We start from the raw sequence: 23,265 nt of genomic DNA, 5'->3' as shown, positions 1-23,265 counted from the left end.
TTTTAGGAGATTTATCTAATTTTAGCATCCATATGGTGAAGTATTAAAATAAATGTTTGAGTAAGAGCTGGATAGAATATCAAAACATTCATAGAAGTATGAATTACACTAATATGTAGGTATCTTTAGGATATTAGCCTGCTGATTTCGTCTGATCGCAAAAGCCAGTTAAGCACTACTTATTGAGTAATTGCTACCACCAAAATATGAGTGAAGGACAAGCAACATCTCCTGATCTTTGCTCTTGGCTCCTTTTAATTCCATTTGATATGCATCAGTGTCAGTGTGGAGCTGCGACAGCAAATGCGTATATGGCTTTCTGTAGGAGACATGAAAATGGATAGAAGTAGAGAATGCAAGAGAGACCATCCTCACTAGCTCCCGGAATTCCTTTCTGAAAGCTATGTCTGAACTTCTGTTTCCTTCTTCCTCCTCCTCCTCCTCCTCTTTCTCTTCCCCAGCAGCCACCCCACCCCACAAATAGGCTACATTTTAATCACAAAAAATATTAGACACACAGTATAACATAACTCCCAAAGTTGTCTGTTATTTGAATTGTATAAATGTTTTAAAGCCTCTTTTAAAAAAAAAAAGAAAATTTATTAGATACCAAAATCTAACATAACTCCAAATGTGTCTGTTGCTATTTGAGTTCTATACATTTTTAAAACCTCATTTTTTAAAAATCCTCTTTTTCCTCTCTTGACACAAACTTGCATATAAGACAAAATACACACTCATTGTTACTTTTTTTTTTTTTTTTTTTTTTTTTTTTTTTTTTTTTTTTTTTTGAGACGGAGTCTCCCAGGCTAGAGTGCAGGGGCATGATCTCGGCTTACTGCAATTTCCACCTTCCAGGTTCAAGCGATTCTCCTGCCTCAGCCTCCCAAGTAGCTAGGACTACAGGCGAGTGCCACCATGCCCAGCTAATATTTTTGTATTTTTAGTAGAGACGGGGTCTCACCATGTTGGCCAAGCTGGTCCCAAACTCCTGACCTCAAATGATCCGCCCACCTTGGCCTCCCAAAGTGCTGGGATTACAGGCATGAGCCACCACTCCCGGCCTCATTGTTACTTTCTATTCATGTGTGAATTACAGAGATCGGTTCTAAATATTCAATACTCTCCGAATATTTGCAAACTTTGGTTATGAGGAAGCCAAAGGGGGAAAATGTTATTCCGAAATTCAATCTTAAAAGCATGAGTTGAATGTTCTAATTACTGGGAATTCAAAAGTGGGTGAGATTTGGTCTCTTCTGTAAGATTTGGCTCACCATCCGGAGAAGTGTATACCTCAAGCCATGAGGTAGGTATACTCAGTCTAATCTTGCTTAATGACTGTCCTTTGAGTACCATTTGACTTAAGAAATTCCTTTCTTGTTCCAATATCTATTAACAGTTATAGATAACCTGCTGTTTTTAGGTAACCTGCTGTTTTTGAGGCTTATGGTTTTTAACAAATCTAAGTACATTTCAAAGAGCCAAATATAGAGCTAGAAATTCATGCTCCCCCCAAAAAAAACAGATTATTAAAACCACTACTCAGAAATAGCCCATTTTACTCACTGTAACTAGTCACTTCACTCTCATCAGAATAATCTAAAGAAAAATGTTACAAGAAATAGATTTAAAATGTTCTACTCAGCTCTCTTCTCCTCCCTCCCTCCTTCTCATTCCTCATATCAGACCCTTTTTCTCAATAGTGAAAAGGGATGGCATTCTAAATTCTAAAATGCATGGATCATCAAGAGATCTGACTAGGAAATGTAACTAAAATGGAATTGTTTTAAGTTTAGAATTTGTAAGTGGGATGAGTAGGCATTTAATGGGAGATAATGTTCATTGCATTCTTAAGACCATGCACGACTTAGACTGATTTGGGGTGACAATTGATATCTCAGGTAAAATCAATGTTACACGTAGTACAAAATGTTCTCTAAATTCATGAACAAAATGTAACTCCATCCTTCATGTGACATTTGTAGTGTCTAACTCTTTAATGAGATGTTAAACACATAGGTATCTCAGAGACACTATACTCCAAGAGATGTTACATTATGGTGTTTTGCCTTGTAAACGATAACATTTTGATGGTATATTTAACCATGTGTTAAGCTTATGGATGGGGCTTGGGACATTATTTTTAATACATAAGAACACTATGATCTCTCATGTAGTTCAGATCATTACCATTGACTGTTTAGTAAAAGAGATCACATTTGACTTTTCTGTTTCTATCTAGACACAATATTCTTCCTGAAGCTTAAATGCCATGTGATTCTTACTGGTCAGTTGTTATTTAAGCTTTTTCTTAACCTGGGAAAGATAGTAACCTGTTTTGGGCAATAGTGGGTTGGTTTGTTCATTTGTTTATCTATACTAATAGAAAATATTCAACACTACTTCCACTAACATGTAGAGAGAAAAGGGGTTCAGCTTTAAGAAATTATTAAATGATCTATTTATAAAAGCTTTTCACTATTTACATATGACCATATGGAGTGAACAAACTATGAGGCAAGTCTGTAGACTTAGGTCTTTATTTCACATTAAAATGACTCTCTCACACATTCTTAAAAAACATTCCACTAACAAATGTCACATAAAAGGCCTCAGGACATATAGGCCTTCTGCCCTCTGTTGTGTTCATCTGTCTTCCTGTTGTGTGTTTTTCTCAGAAGCCTAATATTTAAATATACAGACACAGAACCCTTGACAAAACCATGGAGTCTTCTAATTCTCATTTACCTTTTGTGCAGCTAAACCTTAAAATGAATTAATATTGAACACAGATGAGTGAAACACCACCCTGTGGCTCATATTTCATTTTATTTTAACAAAATTTCCCCCCAAAAAAAGCTTATAAATCTGGTGCTTTAGACTGAGCTCTGTGACAAGTGAGCACCCCCAGCAGTTCATCTTTAGTTTATTTCCAATCGCGCAGACTTGACATATCATCTCCTTGTGGCTTGTGATACAAATTTTCCTTGTTACCTTTTGCCTCTGGACTTGAATATTTGTATAAGGCCTGATGTTGATCCAAGCATAAACAGGGAAACTCAGTATGATCTCCTACTCATCTTCAGATTGATGTCTATACTTTATTTCGTATTTATTTAAAAAATAAATATGTGCTTCATTTTCATTTAAGTATTTTGTCAGCTGGATCATGATTTATAAAGATGAGCCAAAGAGCAACCTAGATGAGAGCAAGTCAGATGGAATGGAGTCCAGCAACAGGAACCCTCGTGCAGTATCAGAAAGTCAGGGCAAAGAGACAGGTCAGAAACCAAGATAAAACAAAATATATGTGTGAAAATGTTTATACATGGAGATTGACTTCTGCCTTCAGTGCCATCATGTTGAGAGCGTGGAAGATGTTGCTGCCATGCTTATAACAAGACAAAGCTGGAAAGCTGAAAATCAATGACTTTTCTTAGACCTATTAGAGAACCAAGGTCCAGAGCAAACTGCCATCCCCAAATCTGAAGATACAGATGCATCCAGAGAGATACGGCAACCAATAGCCATTTATCTGGAGTCAAAGCACTGGAGTCATAAACTAGTCATATGAGCCTTTATATGGTAAGTTGGGTGAATTCTGGCATCTGTTTGTGGACTAGTGTGAGCGAGAAACCCATGGGGGCTGTGCTCTTGAGGCACTCTACACATTCAAGGGCTTTTCCTGTAGGAAACTCCAAGGTTCTTATTATGAGGACCCAAGAGAAATCTCCTCGTGGCTCTGGCAACAGATGGAGAGGCACATCCATTGTGAAATAAGCCATGAACCTTCTTGGTAACAAAGATGGAAAGGACTCTGCCAAACACAATTCCCAAACTTCCTCCCAGCGCCTGAAGTGTCCTTGTTCCACTTAAGGAAAGAGGGTAAATAACCAGTCAACAGGGGGCAGGCTTTCAAAGAAATACATTGGGAATGCTGCAGCCAGGAAAGGGAGTTGAGGATAAGCAAGCAACACCACTGGAGAAGCTCTGTGAATGTCCCAGACACAGACCCACTAAAAGACTGCGATTTCCCTGTAAGATTATAGAGCACTCTCCTTTCCCGCAGCTTAGCACTACACCAACAGGGCTCCAGTAGAATAACAGTGAATTGCAGAGGAAAGAGTTGCAAGACAGAAAGTCTCTCCAAAGAGGAGCACTTAGGGAAGCCTGAAGTCAAGAAGGGGAAAAACATATAAACAAACAAAACAAAGACACTAGAGGCATTTGAAGAAGTATAGCACCTATGGTTTTAACAGACTTTAAACACAGTCTAATAGCTAGTCAGATTAAGGTAAGTCTGCAAGCTAAAGACCTATTTACCTCAGTTCCTATTACATAACACACCAGATCTGGCTTGCAACAAAAAATTCAAAAAGAAAAATTCAAAGAACATCAAAAGGCAAGAAAAGTCATGGTCTGAAGAGATAAAGCAATTATTGGAACCAGATAGAGACATGACACACTTGTCAGAATTATCAGACATGGAATTTATCATTAATATGTTAAGAGCTCTCATGAAAAAAGTAGGCAACAGATGGATAATGTAAGAAGAAAGACGGAAACACTAAGAAGGAATAAAAAAGAAATGCAATAAAAACATAGTAACAGAAAGGAAGGATATCTTCGATGCAATTATCAGTTGACTTGGAACCCCTGAAGGAAGAATCAATGACTTTGAAGCTAGGTCAATAGAAACTTTTCAAACTAAAATTCAAAAAGTGGGAAAAACCCGGAACATTCAAGACTATGGAATAACTGGAGAAGAAGAAAGAATGGAGCAAAAGAATGTTAGAAGTAATAATCTGAGAACTTGCCAAAATTAGTGATAGACACCAACTCAGGTAGCTCAGATAACACTAAATAAAATAAATACCAAAAAAAAGAGGGGAAAAGGAGAGAAACCTAGGTTGACCAATGAAAGATATGCCAAGAGAGAAAATTAAATCATATAAAAACCCCAGTTAAAATCAGAGAACACAGAAAAAGAAGTGAGGATATAAAAGAAAGAACAAGTGCAAGAATAGAAAAGTTACAAACATAGTAGATATAATCCAACTATGTCAATAATCACTTAAATTTGAATAATCTAAATGTACCAATTAGAAGTGGTGGATTTAAACACGCAAAAAAGATGAATGTTAGAAGTGATAGATATCACAATTACCCAATATGATCATTACACATTGTATGCAGGTATCAAAACATCACACGTATCCCCCAAGTATATACAACTATTATATATCCATAACATTTATAAGTAAAAAAAGTAGTGAATTTACAAATGGATGCAACTATACATTGTCTATAAGAAAGGCACATTAAATATAAATGTTTAGATAATTTAAAAGGATAGAGAAAGATGTGAGATGCTAATGTTAATTTTTTAAAAAGCTGAAAGTGGTGTTAATTTCAGAAAAAGTAGACAGAACATGAAAGATTATCAAGAATAAAAGGGACATTACATGTGGTAAAGGGGTAAATTCTCCAAGAAAACCCAACTATTCTGAAAGTATTTGTACTAACAAGAGTATCAAGATACATGAGACAAAAACTAACAAAACTACAAGTAGAAATAGAAAAATTCACTATTATACTTGCAGTCTTTAACAAGACTTGATCACTTGATCTATCAGTACGTGATAGATCAAGAAGAGGGAAAATCAGAAAGATACAGATGATCTGAACAGTGCTATCAATTTGATTTAATGGACATTTGTAGACTATTACACTCAACAACAGAACGAACATTCTTCTTAAGATCACATGAAACATTCTGCAAGACAGACCATATTCTGGGCCATAAAATACACCTGAAAAAATTTAAAAGAATAGAAATTATACAAAGAATGTTTTGAAAACATGATAAAATTAAGTTAGAAATCTGTAAGAGATATAAGGTAGAAAAATCCCAAAATATATAGAGATTAAACCACACATTGTAAAAAATTCATGGCTCAAAGAAGAAATATCAAAAGAAATTTTAAAATATTTGGGACTAAATGAAAATAAAAATAGAGCTTACCAAGACTTGTGGAACAAAGTGAAATTTGTAGCATTAAGTGCCACTACTGGAAAAGAAAACAACATATAAAATCAATAATCTAGGCTTCCATCTTAAGAAACCAAAGAAGATGAACGTAAATCTAAAGCAAGCAGATGAAAGAAAATACAAATTAGAGCAGAAATCAAGGACATCAAAAACAAACAAAAACTAAAGAAAAACCAATGAAACCAAAAGCCAATTATTTGAAACAATAAAAAAAAAATCATAAGGTCAAGCAAGGCTAACCAAGTAAAATGAGAAAATATACAAATAGTTTTTGTCTCATGAATCTTCAAGCTCTTGTTAGTACATATACTTTCAGAATCGTTAGTTTTCTTGGAGAATTTCAGAAACGAAAAAGGGGTCCTCATTACTGATGCCATATGTGTCAAAGGGTAATAAGAGAATATTAGAAACAAATCTATGACAACAAATTTGATAACTTAGATGAAACGAACCAACTCCTTAAACAAAAACTACCAAAATTTATACAAGGAGAAATAGAAACATGGAATAGTCCTGTATCTATTAAAGAAATTGCATCTATAACAGATAACATTCCAAAAAATAGTATAATGCTACCAAACATTTTAGAAAGAAATAATACCAAATCTTCACGATGTCTTCCAGAAAACAGAAGGAACACTTCCTAACTCATTTTATGAAGTCAGCATTATCTAATATCAAAGCCAAATAAAAACATTTCAAAAACAACTACAGATAAATATCTTTTATAAACTGAGATGAAAAAATCCTCAACAAAATATTAATAACATAAATTCAATACTGTGTAAAAATAATTATAGACCATGATTAAGCAGGATTTGGTATAGTTATACAAGCCTGGTTCAATGTTAAAAAAATCAGTAATTCACCACATCAACAATGTAGAGAAGAAAAATATGCTTGTATTCATTGAGAGGCAGAAATGGCATTTGACAAAATCCAACATCTATTCATGACTTAAAAAAAAAAAAAAAAAAACCGCTTAGCAAACTAAAAATAGAGAGCTCTTCAACTTGATGTTCAAGAACATCTACAAAACACCCACAGCTAACATCGTACTTAACAGGGAAAAACTGGGTGCTTCTCCTGCAGAAACAACACAGGAATGCACTATCTTGTCACTTCTATTCCTGGAAGTCCAAGCTACTACAATAAGACAAGGAAAAGAAATAAAAGGTATAAAGATTGGGAAAAAAAAAAAAAAAGAAGTATCTTTATTCACAGAAGATATGATTATCTATGTGAAAACTCCAAAGGATCTATCCAAAAAAGTTCTAAACTAGCGAGTAGAGCATAGTAACAGACATAAAGCATCCAGATCCTGTGTGTGTGTGGTTGAATGTATACCGAAGTTCCTCACTGGTTTTGGTGCTCTGGTAAATGGCATCATTGCTTTTTAAATTTCAAATTTAAATTGCTCATTCCTGGCATATAGAACACCAATTGACTTTTCTTTTCCTTTTTGTAAACACACTGACCTTGCATCTTGTTACTTGCATGTGAAAGGGAAGTTTCTAAGAGGTCTCTGCAAAGCTGTTGCCACTGGACAGCTACTACCTCTGTGGTTCTGCAACCAACCTACAGCAGTAGCTAAGACTATAGCTGCCCTGTCAGTCAGAAAGATCCAGACATGCAGTAGAGAAAGGACAAGCTGGGATATGCCAGGCCCTCTCCATCTGCCCATCACCATATCGACTAAAATAACCTACAAAGAGTAATTTCTAATGTTTCACATCCACCTTCCATATCTCATGCAAATTCCATTGTAGCCAGTTCTAACTCAGAACCATAAAGAAAAAGAGATTCTGAGAATTACAGTTCCTATCTTAAACTGCCATAGAACAATTTGGCACACAGTTTCTCCTGATCCAGTTTTCCTCAATTGTCGATCAGGATAATAACATTTATCTTGCCACCATCTTGGAATTGTTGTTTAAAAAAATGAAAGCATATAAGAAATTGCCTTAAAAATCATAGCACATAGTAAAACATTTTTGTCAATAGCTCAACTTTATAAAAGATAGCTACTCAAGGCCGGGCGCGGTGTCTCGTGCCTGCAATCCCAGCACTTTGGGAGGCCGAGGCGGGTGAATCACGAGGTCAGGAGATCAAGACCATCCTGGCCAACATGGTGAAACCTTGTCTCTACCAAAAATACAAAAATTAGCCGGGCATGGTGGCAGATGCCTGTAGTCCCAATTACTCGAGAGGCTGAGGCAGGAGAATTGGTTGAACCCGGGAGGCAGAGGCTGCAGTGAGCCAAGATCACGCCACTGCACCCCAGCCTGGGCAACAGAGCGAGACTCCGTCTCAAAATAAATAAATAAATAAATATTTTAAAAGAAAAATAAAAGATAGCTATTCATTAGCCATTGAAAGAATTATCAAATAGACATGCAAAATTACAGAAAGTTTAGAAGGGTAATCTATATCTCTAGAAGCTACTGAGCCATTACATTTCATTGTACATTTTTATGTGAGCTAAAAAGAAATTGAAATTTACTTCTGAGGGCCACTATGTGATAAAAATAAAGTGTGGGATAAATCAGCTCAACTGAAGCCACATCCAAAGCTGTTACTCAGAAAACTTAGTACCACCGAGAATATATTGGAGAGCTCAAAGTCTTACTCATGCCGCTGATCAAGGAATAATGGTCTTAGTCACTGTAAGTACTTTTGGATACCTGGCATAAAGGATGTAATGAATATATGATTGAATAAGGATATATCTTAAGAATGCATTTTATAAAAATATAAAATCAGCTGACATTATGTAAATTTTGAAGAATGAAGAAAGTAAGTTAATCATAGCTTCTTCTCAAGTTTTATTTTTATGTCTTACAAATTTGGCTTGGCAATACAACACAAGACTTCCTTTTCAGGAATTTGGAGAACTCATGCTTGGTATTTTAAACTCATGAGAACTTAGTCTAGAAAGGGCCTCCACTTATTTGACCACAGGTAGAAGATTGACTCTGCTTTCTTCCTGTAATTATATTGGTTTCCATAGGTCAAATGATACACGGTATAATTTTGTGGCATTTTGATTAGCAGATTTCCATTTAAAAATGGACAAAAAGCAACTTCTTACTTGAAATTTTGGAGGTAGTATGTTACCAAAAAATTTGATAGTTTTTGTAAAGGTATACCTGTGTCTACACATAAGTTGCACGTTTAAAAATCAATAGATTTGAATAAAGTCTAGAAAAATATGCGACGTATACATGCGGATGATTAGTAAACCCTAATATCCAAATGCAATGTCAATAGTGTTATTAAAAATGAACTATTGGCCATTATTGTAATACTGCCAATTGAGAATATTGATATAGATACTGTTTTTGTTTTTTCACCATTTTAAAAGAACCTCGGATATATTTAGATACATCTGGAATAAACTCAGGTATTAGATAGGGCCTTGAAACATTTACAAAAGGGTACATTAAACCCTGCCTTTAAGAAAACTATCATCTGGTCGAGTAGGGACATTTGTCGGTTCAAGTTCTTCAGCGAGCTTGGAGGGAATGTCAGCGCATTCTGTTTGGAAAGTAAGTTGAACCCAACCTGCCACTATGGAAGCTGAAGGGGGAGATAACAGCTGCTGCCTCCCAGATATAGTTAAGAGACCCCGATTTTGGAACAAGTGAATAAAAATGGGGGCTCAGGACTGATCCGGGCATGGGGGAGTGATGCTGCTCAGGTTCACTGCAGCCTGTTCTAGGGAACGTATTGAAGCCCAAATAGTTAGTTGTGCTTCCTGCCTCGTTTCCCACTGGAGTTGACACACGTTCTATTTTGCAAGCCTACTCCATCGGGTGTCCTGGGAATTCTATGAGCCACCCCTATCTTCAAATACTTTTTTTTTTTCTTTGAGACGGAGTCTCGCTCTGTCGCCCAGGCTGGAGTGCAGTGGCGCGATCTCAGCTCACTGCAACCTCCGCCTCCCGGGTTCAAGCGACTCTTCTGCCTGAGCCTCCCGAGTAGCTGGGACTACAGGCGCCGCCACCTCGCCCGGCTAATTTTTCTATGTTTAGTAAGACAGGGTTTCACCATATTGGCCAAGCTGGTCTCGAACTACTGACCTCGTACTTTTTCTTTTCCTTCAACAGTCAGTATCTGTTTTCATGCTTACAACCAGACCCCAACTTTTACAGACACAAAAACAAACATAATAGACTTATTATTCCCTTGTTATGGGCACTTGTTAAAAGTTTACAATGTGGAAATGCATGTCCTTTGTTCTGGAAAATTTTCTAGAGTGGATTCTAGGTTTCATATATTCCTCCCTCTTCTTTTTCTGGATGAAGGGAGACACCAGCATGGCAATTGTGTGACTCTCCTTATAGCTCCAAGTCAAGCTTCTAATGGAGTCTTTCTCAGGAAGTTGAAATTGCTAGAATTCCTGCTGCATCACAGAGGAGTTCCAGATCCATTTATGGTAAATACAGAAAAAGTAAGTCCCCAAAATGACAATTGTTAGCTCTAGTGGAAAAAAAGTTATGTAGGAGGGAAAGCAAAATCATTTTTACCATGTGGTTTAAGAGTGCTGGCAAGGTCATAAGAAATAAACAGCAAATATTGATATAATATTTTAATACAAGTATTTCTGAAAGAGACATGAGAAGAGTATTCTATGTTGGTGAGTTTGGGGAGAGGAAGACATAAATGAATAATGAATGTCTAAAATTGAAAAAATGTATTAGTGTCATAAGCATGCTATTCAGAAAAGTGAAAAATAAAATAATGAGTGAGAAGTAGTAAAATCTGTTGTCTCAAGGTAACGAAAATGAGGAAGGGCGAGGGACTACTATGTTTTGGGGAAGAAAAAAAAAAACTGTACAGCCCTTTGACCCTTTTCACTACATGCACTTATAAAATACAAAGAACAAGGCCAGGCGCGGTGGCTCACGCCTGTAATCCCAGCACTTTGGGAGGCTGAGATGGGCAGATCACCTGAGGTCCGGCGTTCAAGACCAGCCTGACCAACATGGAGAAACCTCGTCTCTACTAAAAATAGAAAATAAGCCAGGCGTGGTGGCACATGCCTGTAATCCCAGCTACTCAGGAAGCTGAGGCGGGAGAATCGCTTGAATCCGGGAGGCGGAGGTTGTGGTGAGCCGTGATCGCGCCATTGCACTCCAGTCTGGGCAACAAAAGCGAAACTCCGTCTCAAAATAACAATAATAATAATAACAAAAGGAATATTGCATTGAGATAAAAGTTACAATGCATCATTGATTTGAATTTTTTCTGCATGTAATTCATCACGTTAATTTTATTCTGTAGAAAATTTTCCCTGCTATTTCTTGATGGCAAATGAAGCTAGTGATCGTGAAACACTGTGTTTTATTCATTCAAAACAACAGAATACAGTACATCTAGGAAAATATTTCTATACATTACAAGAACCAAAAATTCAAAGGTACACACTAACACTGGAAAAAGTGTTCTAGACAGGTTCACCATATAACTTATTCTAACAAGGATATTAGGAAATAAACCAGAATTATCCCAGACATTTATCACCCATACTTCCAAATAGACCTTTTCTTACAACATCTTACAGCATAGTTAGTGCTTTGAATCTGGAAAAATATATGTAAACCGACCTTGAGGATTTATAAAATTTCCTTAGAAAGCATTGCAGTTAATTCTAGAAGCTGTTTTTCTACCTGTTGAATCACTAGAAATAGAGAAGCTTTTTAAAAAAATAAACTTGTTTTACTTGTTTTTAGTTTTCAGATAAATGTTTTAAGAGCCCAGAGTCTTGGCTGGAAGAATGCTAATGGACAGATCAGTGAAAAAATACACTAACTTATACAGAAGTCTGAAGGAGAAGGTCAATGCTTTCTAAAGGTTACATTTTAATAGTAGCTAAACTAATCGTGGCATGTTTATGTTGTCTTATATTTTAAAGATATTTTCTTATCACTGTTGTGAAAAGAAACCTCTTTGTACTCACAATTTAGCATCTCCACTTGCACTTTATAAGCATCTTTATAATATCATCAATCTTGCTGAAACTTCATATAAGCAGTACAAAATACAGTGTATCATTATAAATCAAGGAGAAGCAATTTGGTCACAGTGATCTCTAATTACAATGCGGACTCTCCCAATTTAGAAAATTACTGTCATACAACTGTAATTTTTACTTAATGCCATTCTATATAAACCAATATAACTTAGATGCTCACAATAAAAGAATGCCTACTAAAAGTATTTTTATTTGTCTTTTAAATTGATAACCTATGTATTTTAAGTTTATATATATAGTACATTAGTAATAAACTAAATTACTTAAAACATAAATTTGAGTTTTTACTAATTAAAAATTATATCCTCAGCTACCTGCCTCCCATTTTAAGCATGATCAGGGGTAAATGAAATTTCTATTTTATTTTCGCAACATATTCTACATAAAGTTTTTAAAATAAAGTTTGAAGGTATCTCTTATAATAATATAGTCAATTCATAGTTATCATAGTTCAATAAGATCTGTTCTTTCCCTGACAAAACTGTGTACTCCACAATGACATTTAACAAATCTACCTACCTTATTATCACAAAGTAATTTCCTTTAATTGGTTACTTTAATGTAAATGTTAATGGCATTCGAAGGAAGCATAGATTCTTATTTAACGTTGCATTATCCATCAATATAAATTATATACATGTGTATACATATATAAAAGTTAAGAAGCATTTGGCTTCCAAAGCAGCAACTTGTAAAAAATATCTGTATTTATAACATAATTTACTGGAATTCCGATCTTTTATTCTGTGGATCTGTTTTGATCTGATTTCTTAGTAACAATCAGAATCATAGGTGCAAAACAGTAGAGGCAGAGAAACAGATACTAGGGAGAGTTCCAAAACTATCACGAATTAGGGATGATGTTAAAAAGATTACAATGAAAGTGCTTTGGTAAGTAAAGATGTCCAGGAAAAGAAATGAATGAATGGAATTTCACAAGCATTAACCCTGAGGGTATAACAGGAGCATCAGAGGAGGTCAGAAAATTTTTGGGAGAACTTAGGATGGCTCCAAATTCCTGAAAAAAATCCTACACTCTGTAGAGGAAGAATATATAGAGAAGAAATGACAGAGTAAATAGTTCTCATCAATATTTTGAATGAGAGACCAAAAACACGAAAACACACAAGGAAAATGAGACAAGTTCCAAATGTTCTGGAGGCTTTGCAACACTTCAGTGGCTTGCTACAAACGTCTTCCATGAAGTTTCCAGTCAAAACCACCATGACAATGGTATCTGACTGTACTCTCCCTGCCACACCCGGTCATTATTTTCTCTCTTAAAATTGGATTTATATTTCCCCATACTACAATTGTAAAAATGTTTTCCTGATCACATACACTAATCATTGAGAATTTGGTTATTGGAGTTTTCCACAAAGTAATATTTTGATTGTCTTCACCATTCAGAAAAGCAATTATTTACCTTTTAATTGATGCTAAGCTTGCTTCACCATGCAAACCAATAAATTCTCTCATGGAATCTCTGACTGATCTGATAGTAGAGGGTTTTCTTGTAAACTACCTCTCAAGTTTGTTACACTAATATATTTGTGGAAATATTTCATGAATCCAGGTATGAAAAGATATTTATGCAAACATAAGAAAAATGAGAGTTAACTCTTCTTGCATTTACTTAAGTACAACTAGGAAATGGTCATTTTAATTTTTTCACTCCTGAAAAGGGTTTTAAAAAACCTCACAAATTTTATAATTCACAGAAATGTGAGCACTTACCATTTCTGTAATTCACAAAATAATTGCACTATTTGGCATACATGGTGTTTAAGGCTAAAATCATAAAATACTAATTAGCTTAAAAGTGTAAATTACATCTTAGAATCTGTCTAAGCAACAGGAGAATTTGGATTTGCTTCATTTAAGATTATCATGAAGTCCACAACTTTGATATTTAAATACAGTCTTCATAATGAATCTTCTCTAGATGGTGGTCTTTAGAAATCTTTAGAGACAAATAACAAATCTTTTAGACATGAATGATCACTATATTTAATAATGACCATTGTCCTTTCAAGGTAACCATGACAGTTTTATTCAGTTTGGCAAATGCTTTTCATTGTTTGCCTACGTCTAGAAGTCAAACAATATCAGGTATGGCCTCTAATTGCTTTGACTGTTGGTGAAGTAATTAGGTCTTTGTCCAAATCGTGAAGCAGAAGTTTCCCTTTGTATTTTTCTGTGGTTTGATTCCTTTCTCCTGTTGCCTGTACCCTCCCAGTTTCTTTTTTCCCTCTCAAATTTCTACCCTACCATCCTATGCCACCACTTCCAGCTGTCACTTTTAGTGGTATATTATATTCAAGTTTCACATAATCATTAAAAAATAATAACTAGGTGCCTGACCCTTTTGAGAGAATTTACATATTAAAAATAATTCTCAAAAGTAGAAAAGAAAAACAATGTCCAAAACATTAAGTTATTTATTATTGGACTATCTACATTTACTCCTAAGGCTAGACCTGGGATGGCGGCAAGAATTCTATACAGAATGAGAGATAAATATGAGAATAGCAAGGGATTGCCCTCTCATATTTATCTTCCTCTTGATTATTCATTTCTTCTATTGCCAGGTACTCTTCTGGACTATGCTGATAGTGCGGGTTTTAGAAGTATGGAGAGAGATACCCCATTTCTAGAATCCATCCCATATTTCACTTTTTAGTTAACCAAGAATGTCTTGGTTAGTCACTGGAGTCAATATTTGTTGGTAAACTCCCCAGCTTTGAGACCCCCGTTCCCTCTTCTAACCATGCTCTGAATTGCCTGGTATTGTGCTTTGACCCTGCTCTCAGCTCTAGAAGTGAGCCCTTAGTTTTCTTAAGCCATTCCATCCTTTCTGATCATGATGCCTATTTAACAATGAAAAAGTAACCAAATGTGTTGGTTCTATTAGAGAAGCAAACTCTCTACCGGACAGAAACAAGGATGTATGAATTGCCAAGAGTTGGCAGCCATCTTGCCAACACAAGAGGAAAACCTGCATGAGAGTGAGGCCAAGACCAGGAAAATGGATCCAACACTGTGGAAAGGGATTCAGAAGCCAGTTTATGCCCATACTTAATTCTAGACACATTTAAGCCCTGGTAAATAGTCCTTGCCCAAAGCTTAATCTCCCCTGGATCATTCTATTACGTGATTCAGTAAGGTTTTTTTTGTATATAAACAAGTTGGAGTCAGGTTTTCTGAAACAGTTCCATGAAAAATGTTTTTTAGGTAATGAAGTATGTTTCCTACCAAATGAACTCAATTGAGACAACTAGTATCTAAGGTAAACCATGGGTAGTGGAAAATAATTGCATAACAATCCATGCATGAGTACATAAGAGTCATTATTAATGCACTCATGTCAAGAATAAGCTTAAACTCTAGTCTTTGGTCTACGAGAGAAGGTTGGATAGTTGACATAAATATCCTCTCTTGTATCATCCATGGATTGATTGGTAGGTTGATTGGCAGAGATGGGACTTCTATAGTTCTTGGGTGCCTAGAAAGACAAACATCAGACAAAGTCAATAATTCACTGCATTTCAACAACTAATGAAGACATTCAAAACATACCTCTCAGAAATGCAGGCATGATATGGGACAAATTTCCATTATAATTAATTTGATAAAACATTCTTCTCACTGTATTGAACTTCTGTTAGAAATCACATTCTTGACTGAGATGCAACAGAAACCTAGTCTAGATTAATACTTGCTGTATTGTGCTATGAATTACCTGTTTCAATGTAGAACTCCCTCTCCCAATGTTAAGCTATTTTGATAAGAACAATTATTATCAGTTTTATATGGAAATTCTAACACAGTGTCTGAACTTTAAAAAATAAGCAACTTAACATATAAAAAGTTAACAACAAACTGACATTCACTTTCAAGATGATATTGTATAATCATTAATCTTCTCTACCATAATCAAGTCACTTTGACCACATATGTATGTATGTATGTAACAGAAAATATGCAGGTGTGAAAAAAGACAAATTGAGAGACATAAGAGACTAGAGAAAGGTCTTTTGATGAGTAATTTAAAAATTTAGATTGACCTTAGTGTTGTTGGTTAGTTGGTTGTTTTTTTTCTGAGTCAGAGTCTCGCTCTGTTGCCCAAGCTACAGTGCAGCGGCACACTTTCGGCTCACTGCAACCTCCACCTCCCAGGTTCAAACAATTCTCCTGCCTCGGCCTCCCGAGTAGCTGGGATTATAGGCATGCAGCATCATACCTAGCTAATTTTTGTATTTTTAATAGAGATGGAGTTTTGCCATGTTGGCCAGGGTAGTCTCGAACTCCTGACCTCATATGATCTGCCCGTCCCAGCCTCCCAAAGTGCTGGGATTACAAGCATGAGGCACCATGCCCATCCAGATCTTAGTGTTTTTAAGAGGAAAGCAAAATGAAAATTCAAGTGCCATGATTACTTGCACAGATTGTCCTTTAAAAAAGAGAATGAAGAGTTTTAATGTCTTTTTTGACAGTCCAACCTATTAACTCTTTAATAATCCTTCAAATGTTATTCTACAAAACCCTGAAAAAGTTGGATACCTAATATAGACAGTTGCAAAGCTCCTTTTCATTCCCCAAATTCACAACAATAAATGTGACTGGATTGGCATGAGTAGACAGAGTGCAAAGGATGAAGAAGGGAATCCCAAAATTGTATATGACAGACCACCAATTTATTGCTTGTTGAAGTGGCTGATGAAACAAAGCAAGGTTTCTTGATTCTACAGTTGGCATCAAGAAGCAATCCATGTTTTTGCCAACAAACAAAAATATTTTTGCAAAAGTAACTACTTAATTTTAAAAAAAAAGTTAAACTGATAAATTATGAAGGCGTCTGATGAACACATGTTGGACTGTCAGAACCTTTTTAGTACTTGGCTTTTGGCTATCCAGAATTCAATTGCAAATAATTAAAATGAAAAAGAAATGTATATACTTTTGGATAGGATTTGGGAAAATTTTTGTCTTAGTTTGGGCTGCTGTAACAAAATACCATAGACTGGGTTGCTTAAACCACAAACACTTACTCCTCACAGTTCTGGAGGCTGGGAAGTCCAAGATTAAGAAAATATCTTCCTAACTTGAGGGAAAAAAAAAAAGAGAGAGAGTCTGGTGAGGGCCTGAGGGCCTGTTTCTTGGTTTGCAGACAACTGTCTTCTCAGTATCCTCACATTGCAAAGAACAGAAAGAGGAAGCAAGCGCTTCTGTCCTTAAAAAGGCACTAATCCCATCCGTGAAGATTCCACTCCAATGATCTAATCACATCCCAAAGTCTCCACCTCCTAATATCATCACATTGGGGGTTAGGATTTCAGAATTTTGGGAAGACACAAATGTTCAATCCATAGCAAGTTTTTTTTGTGAAATTTCATAAACAGGATGCTATGTGTTAAAGAAAGAGATTTGAAGTATAGTGGGGATAATGATCATGAAAATACATATTCCTCTTATCTGCAAACCCAGAAGGAAGTTTCTAGTCTTTTAGTTAAACAAGGGGCAGAAGCAAGGCAGAATAAGGAAGAAACTTTCACAGCTCATCAAGCTCCTGCAGCCCGTAAGAAAATAGTTATTTGGCTGTATAACGTAAGTATATACTAATTAATAACTTAACTCCAAAGATAATAATAATGAATATCATTATGCTCTTCTATATGCTTGCTATATTTCTGGTTCTTTCATGCAATTTAACCATCACAATAACCTTATGACATAAAAATACTATGTCCTCTCCTGGGTTGGATAGTGTCCCCCGCAAATTCATGTCCTCCTCAGAACCTCATAATGTGACCTCATTTGAAAATAGGATCCTTGTAATTAGCTAAGCTCAAACAACACTGTGCTGGAGAAGGGTGGGCCTTTAAGTCCAAGATGACTGGGGTCTTCATAAGAAACGAAGGAAGGCAGACACAAACACACAGGTGAGAACAGTGATGAGAAGGGCAGAGATTGGAGCAATTTGTCTACCAGCCAGGGATCGACAGCTCCACTAGAAGCTGGACAGAAGCATGGGATGGATTCTCATCCCACGAAGAAACCAGTCCTTCTGACACTGCTTTTCGTACTTCAACCCTCCAGAATAATGGAAGAATAGATTTCTTCCATAATGTTTTAAGCCACTCAGTTTTGGTAATTTGTCATAGCAGCCCTAGAAAAGGAACAGAGATTTAGGGAAGGCATAGTGCTGATTGTTATTACGCCAGGGTAATTGCTTCTTTATTTATATTCATATAAAAAACTTAGTTTCAAAGGGTATTAAAAATAGAATAGTTCAGAAAATAACTTTCTCCAAATAGCTGATATTTAAATTACAGGCAACTGCACGATCAGGTTACTGAAAGGACAATAAAATATAAGATTGCTAACTGCAAAAGAAACTGACTTTGCATTTGTATATTACAAAAGAAAAAATGACAGTTCCATATAAACTTACCTTCTGTGTATCCCAGGACTCTGTATATAGATCGCTTCTTTCTCTCCTTCTCCTTCTGGAATGCATATTCAATAAAAGATATAAAGATGTGATATTCCAGCACCAATATTATTTCAAACACACTCTAAAAAGAAATGAGGCCATGTCCTTTGCAGGGACATGGATAGAGCTGGAGGCCATTATCCTTAGCAAACTAATGCAGGAACAGAAAACCAAATACCACATGTTCTTACCTATAAGTAGGAGCTGAATGATGAGAACACATGGACACACAGAGGGGAACAACACACACTGGAGCCTACTGGAGGGTGGAGGGTGGGAGGAGGGACAGGAAAATAACTATTGGGTATGAGGCTTAATACCTGGGTGATGAAATAATCTATACAACAAACCCCATGAAACATGTTTACCTAGCTAACAAACCTGCACATCCTGCACATGTATCCCTGAACTTAAAATAAATGTTAAGAAAATAAAACTGAAAATAAAAAAATAGAGTAAACATATCACAATTAGATTTATGTTGACCAGCCATTCTGGTTTGCCTGGGACTAAGGAGTTTCCCAAGACGAGAGATTTTCAGTGCCAAAACCCAGAGAGCCCCGAAAACGAAGGCTCCCTATTTGTTAATGCCAATGTTCACAAGGAATGTAAAATTAAGTATCTAACATTTTTCTCCCTAAATATTAAATTTCTTCCTACAATCTGGTACACATCTATAGAATATACTTTGGCTCCTTTACTTGTTTGTTTGAGACAGAGTCTTACTCTGTTACCCAGGCTGGAGTATAGTGGTGCAATCTTGGCTCACGGCAGCCTCCACCTCCCAGGTTCAAGTGATTCTCCTGCCTCAGCCTCCTGAGTAGCTGAGACTACAGACACCCACGACCACGCCCAGCTAATTTTTGTAGTTTTAGTAGAGATGGGGTTTTACCATTTGAGCCAGGCTGGTCTCAAACTCCTGACCTCAAATTATCCACCCACCTCATCCTCCCAAAGTGCTGGGATTACAGGCGTGAGCCACCACGCCTGGCCATATTTTGTCTCCTTTCACACTTGCCAATGTGAGGCCCTTTCCCTAGCCATGTTCACTTATAGTTGTGTTACTGCTGCTATCTCTGCATGAAAACAGCACACACCAGGAGCAGAGAAACTGCTGCCAATTCCTCCAACACACAGGCTACCAGGCGCTGAGTGTGAAGAATTCAGTTTTGTTCGGAGACACTGTCTGATTTATGTTGGCTTCTATCCAAGTCAATACATCTGAAGCTGCAGGATTATTTTAAACAGTAAAACAGAGCTCAGAAGGTCATTGTTGGAGCCCTTGGGTCATCTTTCAAAGCATTTCCATTGGAAGTCACAACCACAAACTGATACTAGTGACAAGGCAGAAAGCACAAGTGCTTTCCCTTGTGGTGTGCATCTATGATTACAAATTCAAGTCCACTAATCTCCTTTTATCACATTTAACCAAGTGGGACAATATATTCTACCGTTCAATTTAGCTATTCATGTAAAAGTGATGCATTTTCATGAAGCAAAATCTATCACGTCCAACATCTGTGTCCCTGTGGAGGTTTGTCACCACTCGCTGTCTCTTAGTCACATTGCCCGGTTCCCGGGTGCTCCCTCTGCCATCTCTGCCCCCCGGATGTTTCCCATTGCCAAGGTGAAACCGTGGAGGAGTCCGTGGTGCTACTAACACCTCCGTTCCTTACCTCAATTTGCTATTTCTGTTCAGGGAAAGACTTAAGGGCAGTCTGTGATGGGGAAAAGATAAAATGACCTGATCTCCTGTTTCAGTTTAATTAGACAAATGTTTATTGAGCATTCATTATTTGGACAGATTAGTGCTAAATGCTATCAAACGCTAAGAAATGAATAAAACACGAACTCTGCCATTATGAAGGGATGGCAAGCATGAAAGTGATTAAAATACAAAGCAGGATGTGAGGAGTAGCAGAGACATACACGATGATTCCAGATGGTGACATCATGTCTGTTTGCAGGGACGGAGAACAGTGCAGAGCCCACACAGGGGACCGGTGTTTCACACCTTGAATGATACACGGGAAAGAAGCCAAATGTGGGCAAACAGCATTTTGGTAGCAAACCAGATGGGGAGAGCGTTGGGTGTGCTTCAGTTTTCACAAAATTTATCAACATCAGGGAGAATAAATAAAGTAGAAAGTGTGAATAAAAATTAGACTTCAGTCAGAATGTAGGGCAACTTTAATGACAGGATTAAAGAGTTTTAACATTATTCTGGTAGCAGTGGGAAGATAATCAAAGATATTGAACAGGAAGATGACATGCCAACCCAGCTTTCAGAAGAAGAACCAGGGAAACTGGATGGGTTAGAGAAAGAGGCTATAGCTGAGAGCAGGTTGGAGACATTACCAAAATCAGAGGGCAGTGATGACAGCTGCTAAAGAACCAGAGGTCAAGGACGAAGAGACAAGGTGGAGAGGCCTACTGGAAATCCTATTAACAAGGCAGGGGTGTGTGTGGGTGGGTGTGGGTGTGGGTGTGTGGGTGGGTGTGGGTAGGTGTGGGTGTGGGGGTGTGGGTGGGTGTGTGTGTGGGTGTGTGGGTGTGTGTGTGTGTGGGGGGGTGGGTGTGTGTGGGGGGGTGGGTGTGTGTGGGGGGGTGGGTGTGGGGGGGTGGGTGTGTGGGGTGGGTGGGTGGGTGTGTGTGTGGGTGTGTGTGGGTGGGTGTGTGTGGGGTGGGTGTGTGGGTGTGGGTGGGTGGGTGTGTGGGTGGGTGTGTGGGTGGGTGTGTGGGTGGGTGTGTGTGGTGTATTTGGTAACATTACTGAAGGAGGGGAGTGCAGATGGACATATTCACTTACCCAGCAAACATATATTAAGTGTCTTGATATGCCAGACATGCAAAATAGAGACATCAAAAGTGTGGCCCCTTCCTCCCTTAAGATAACACTTTAGCTGTAATACATTATAAGGAATAATTTCAACCTGCTATGATTACAGCAAAGATATGTAACAAATACCTACACAAGTGAGTTGATAAGCACAGGAGAGCTACAAGGGGAAGAAAAACTCAGCCAAGAATACCCTAGAAAATGCCCAACTGTGCTACAATACAGTAAAAGATTTTTTTTAATTTTTAATTTTTGTTATTGACAGGGTCTTGCTATGTTGCCTAGGCTGGACTTGAACTCTTGGGCTCAAGCAATCCTCCAGCCTCAGCCTCCTGAGCAGCTGGAACTTCAGGCATATATCACTGTGACCAGCCAATAAAAGATAAAAAGAAATTTAGTATAGGCCAAATGGCTCCCTGCTCTCTCTAAGGCAGCACCCTCCAATTCCTTCTTCTCAGTAATTTTTAAGCACTTGGGTTTCTTGGTTCTGAGAATATACAACTATTTGAAATTATGCTGTTTGCTTATTGGGATGTGAGCATCATTATGTCTTGTTCACTGCTGTGCACAATAAATATTTGATAAATGAATAAATGAAGGCTTTATCACTGTTAAACCTTGTTCTTCCCCTTCTCAGAATCTGTATCCATCTCACGCTGTGTCATACATGCACACACACACCACCCCCTCACTAACAGCTTTTTCCTTGGAGGAGGGGGAAGACAGGGCAGGACAAAGAGCAGAGGTATCAGGCTGAAAATAAAAGGGGCAGACCACCCGCTTCTACTAACTCTCAAATGAACTATTCCAGCTCTCCCTGTAACATCACCACAGCTACTTCTCCTCCTTTGTGTTAGAACAGTGCTCACAAAAATATATACGTGAATAGTGAGACAGCTTGACAAATTACTGGGTTATTAATAGAGAACCTCTAACATCGCAATGACTCACGCTGAGTAAGATTCAGGATAAGTTGCACTACTCACCTGTTAAGGAAAATGACAATGATGGTGGTAATTGAGATAACAAACAACAACAATAAAACTGTCCCTCCAGTCACAAAGCGGGTATATTGGTTATCGGTTTGACCTAGGAGAAAAAATATATATATATTGCAGGAATTAGGAATTCAGCCAAAGGCAGTAAAAAGTAAGGCAGGAAAATAAAGAAAAGAGACATTAATTATTGAGTAACAAAAACAAAGAATCCAACAACAACAACAACAACAAAAATAGAATGAGCTACAGGAAAAAGATAATTTTTCTTTTAGAGTCTCCTAAATATTTCTAACTCCTAATAGATTTGTATTTGTTTCTTGATTAAGCTGAGTTTTACACCTTAAGAAGAACAAAAATATAAAGAGCATGCGTTTGCCAAAGACCTCATTCAAATAAGCTGCCAATCATATACACAAAATCTTTTGTAGAAAAAATAACTATTACAATAGTAAATAGGCCAGGTGGAGTTGCTCAGGCCTGTAATTGCGGAGGTTTGGGACAGTGGATCACTTGAGGCCAGGAGTTCGAGACCAGCATGGGCAACATGGTGAAACCCCGTCTCTACTAAAAATACAAAAAATTATCTCAGTGTGGTGGCACACACCTATAATCCCAGCTACTCAGTAAGCTGAGGCACAAGACTCATTTGAACCCTGGAGGCAGGGTTGCAGTGAGCTGAGATCACGCCACTGCACCCCAGCCTGGGCAACAGAGAGAGACTCTGTCTAACAATAAATAAAACAGTAAATACACAAAGATTCTCTTTTATGCCTGATATATTAAGTACATTCAACATACAACAGAATATAACTTTGATTTTTATAAGCATAATTTAAAAAAGAT

General features: G+C 37.2%; 1 protein-coding gene across 4 annotated transcripts in view; it reads right to left on the bottom strand.

Annotated features, from left to right (window-relative positions):
• Positions 1-10,076: 10,076 nt before the first annotated feature.
• LOC105476948 (CD226 molecule) overlaps positions 10,077-23,265 on the bottom strand; it is a 100,507-nt gene continuing 87,318 nt past the window's right edge. For 3 of the 4 annotated variants that reach the window (XM_071085200.1, XM_071085199.1, XM_071085201.1), the window contains exons 5-7: positions 22,411-22,513; positions 18,544-18,598; positions 10,078-15,594 (exon numbers count right to left, since the gene is read on the bottom strand). In XM_071085200.1, coding sequence (XP_070941301.1) covers positions 15,469-15,594; positions 18,544-18,598; positions 22,411-22,513 — 284 coding nt within the window. In that variant the 3' untranslated portion in view covers positions 10,078-15,468. Of the gene's footprint in view, positions 15,595-18,543; positions 18,599-22,410; positions 22,514-23,265 lie in introns of all 4 variants that reach the window. The other variant, XM_071085202.1, reaches the window with a different exon arrangement.

The sequence above is a fragment of the Macaca nemestrina genome, chromosome 19 (genome assembly GCF_043159975.1).
Source record: "Macaca nemestrina isolate mMacNem1 chromosome 19, mMacNem.hap1, whole genome shotgun sequence".
Taxonomy (NCBI): domain Eukaryota; kingdom Metazoa; phylum Chordata; class Mammalia; order Primates; family Cercopithecidae; genus Macaca; species Macaca nemestrina.
Note: the sequence above shows the minus strand (reverse complement) of the source record. Positions and strands in the feature narration are given on the sequence as shown.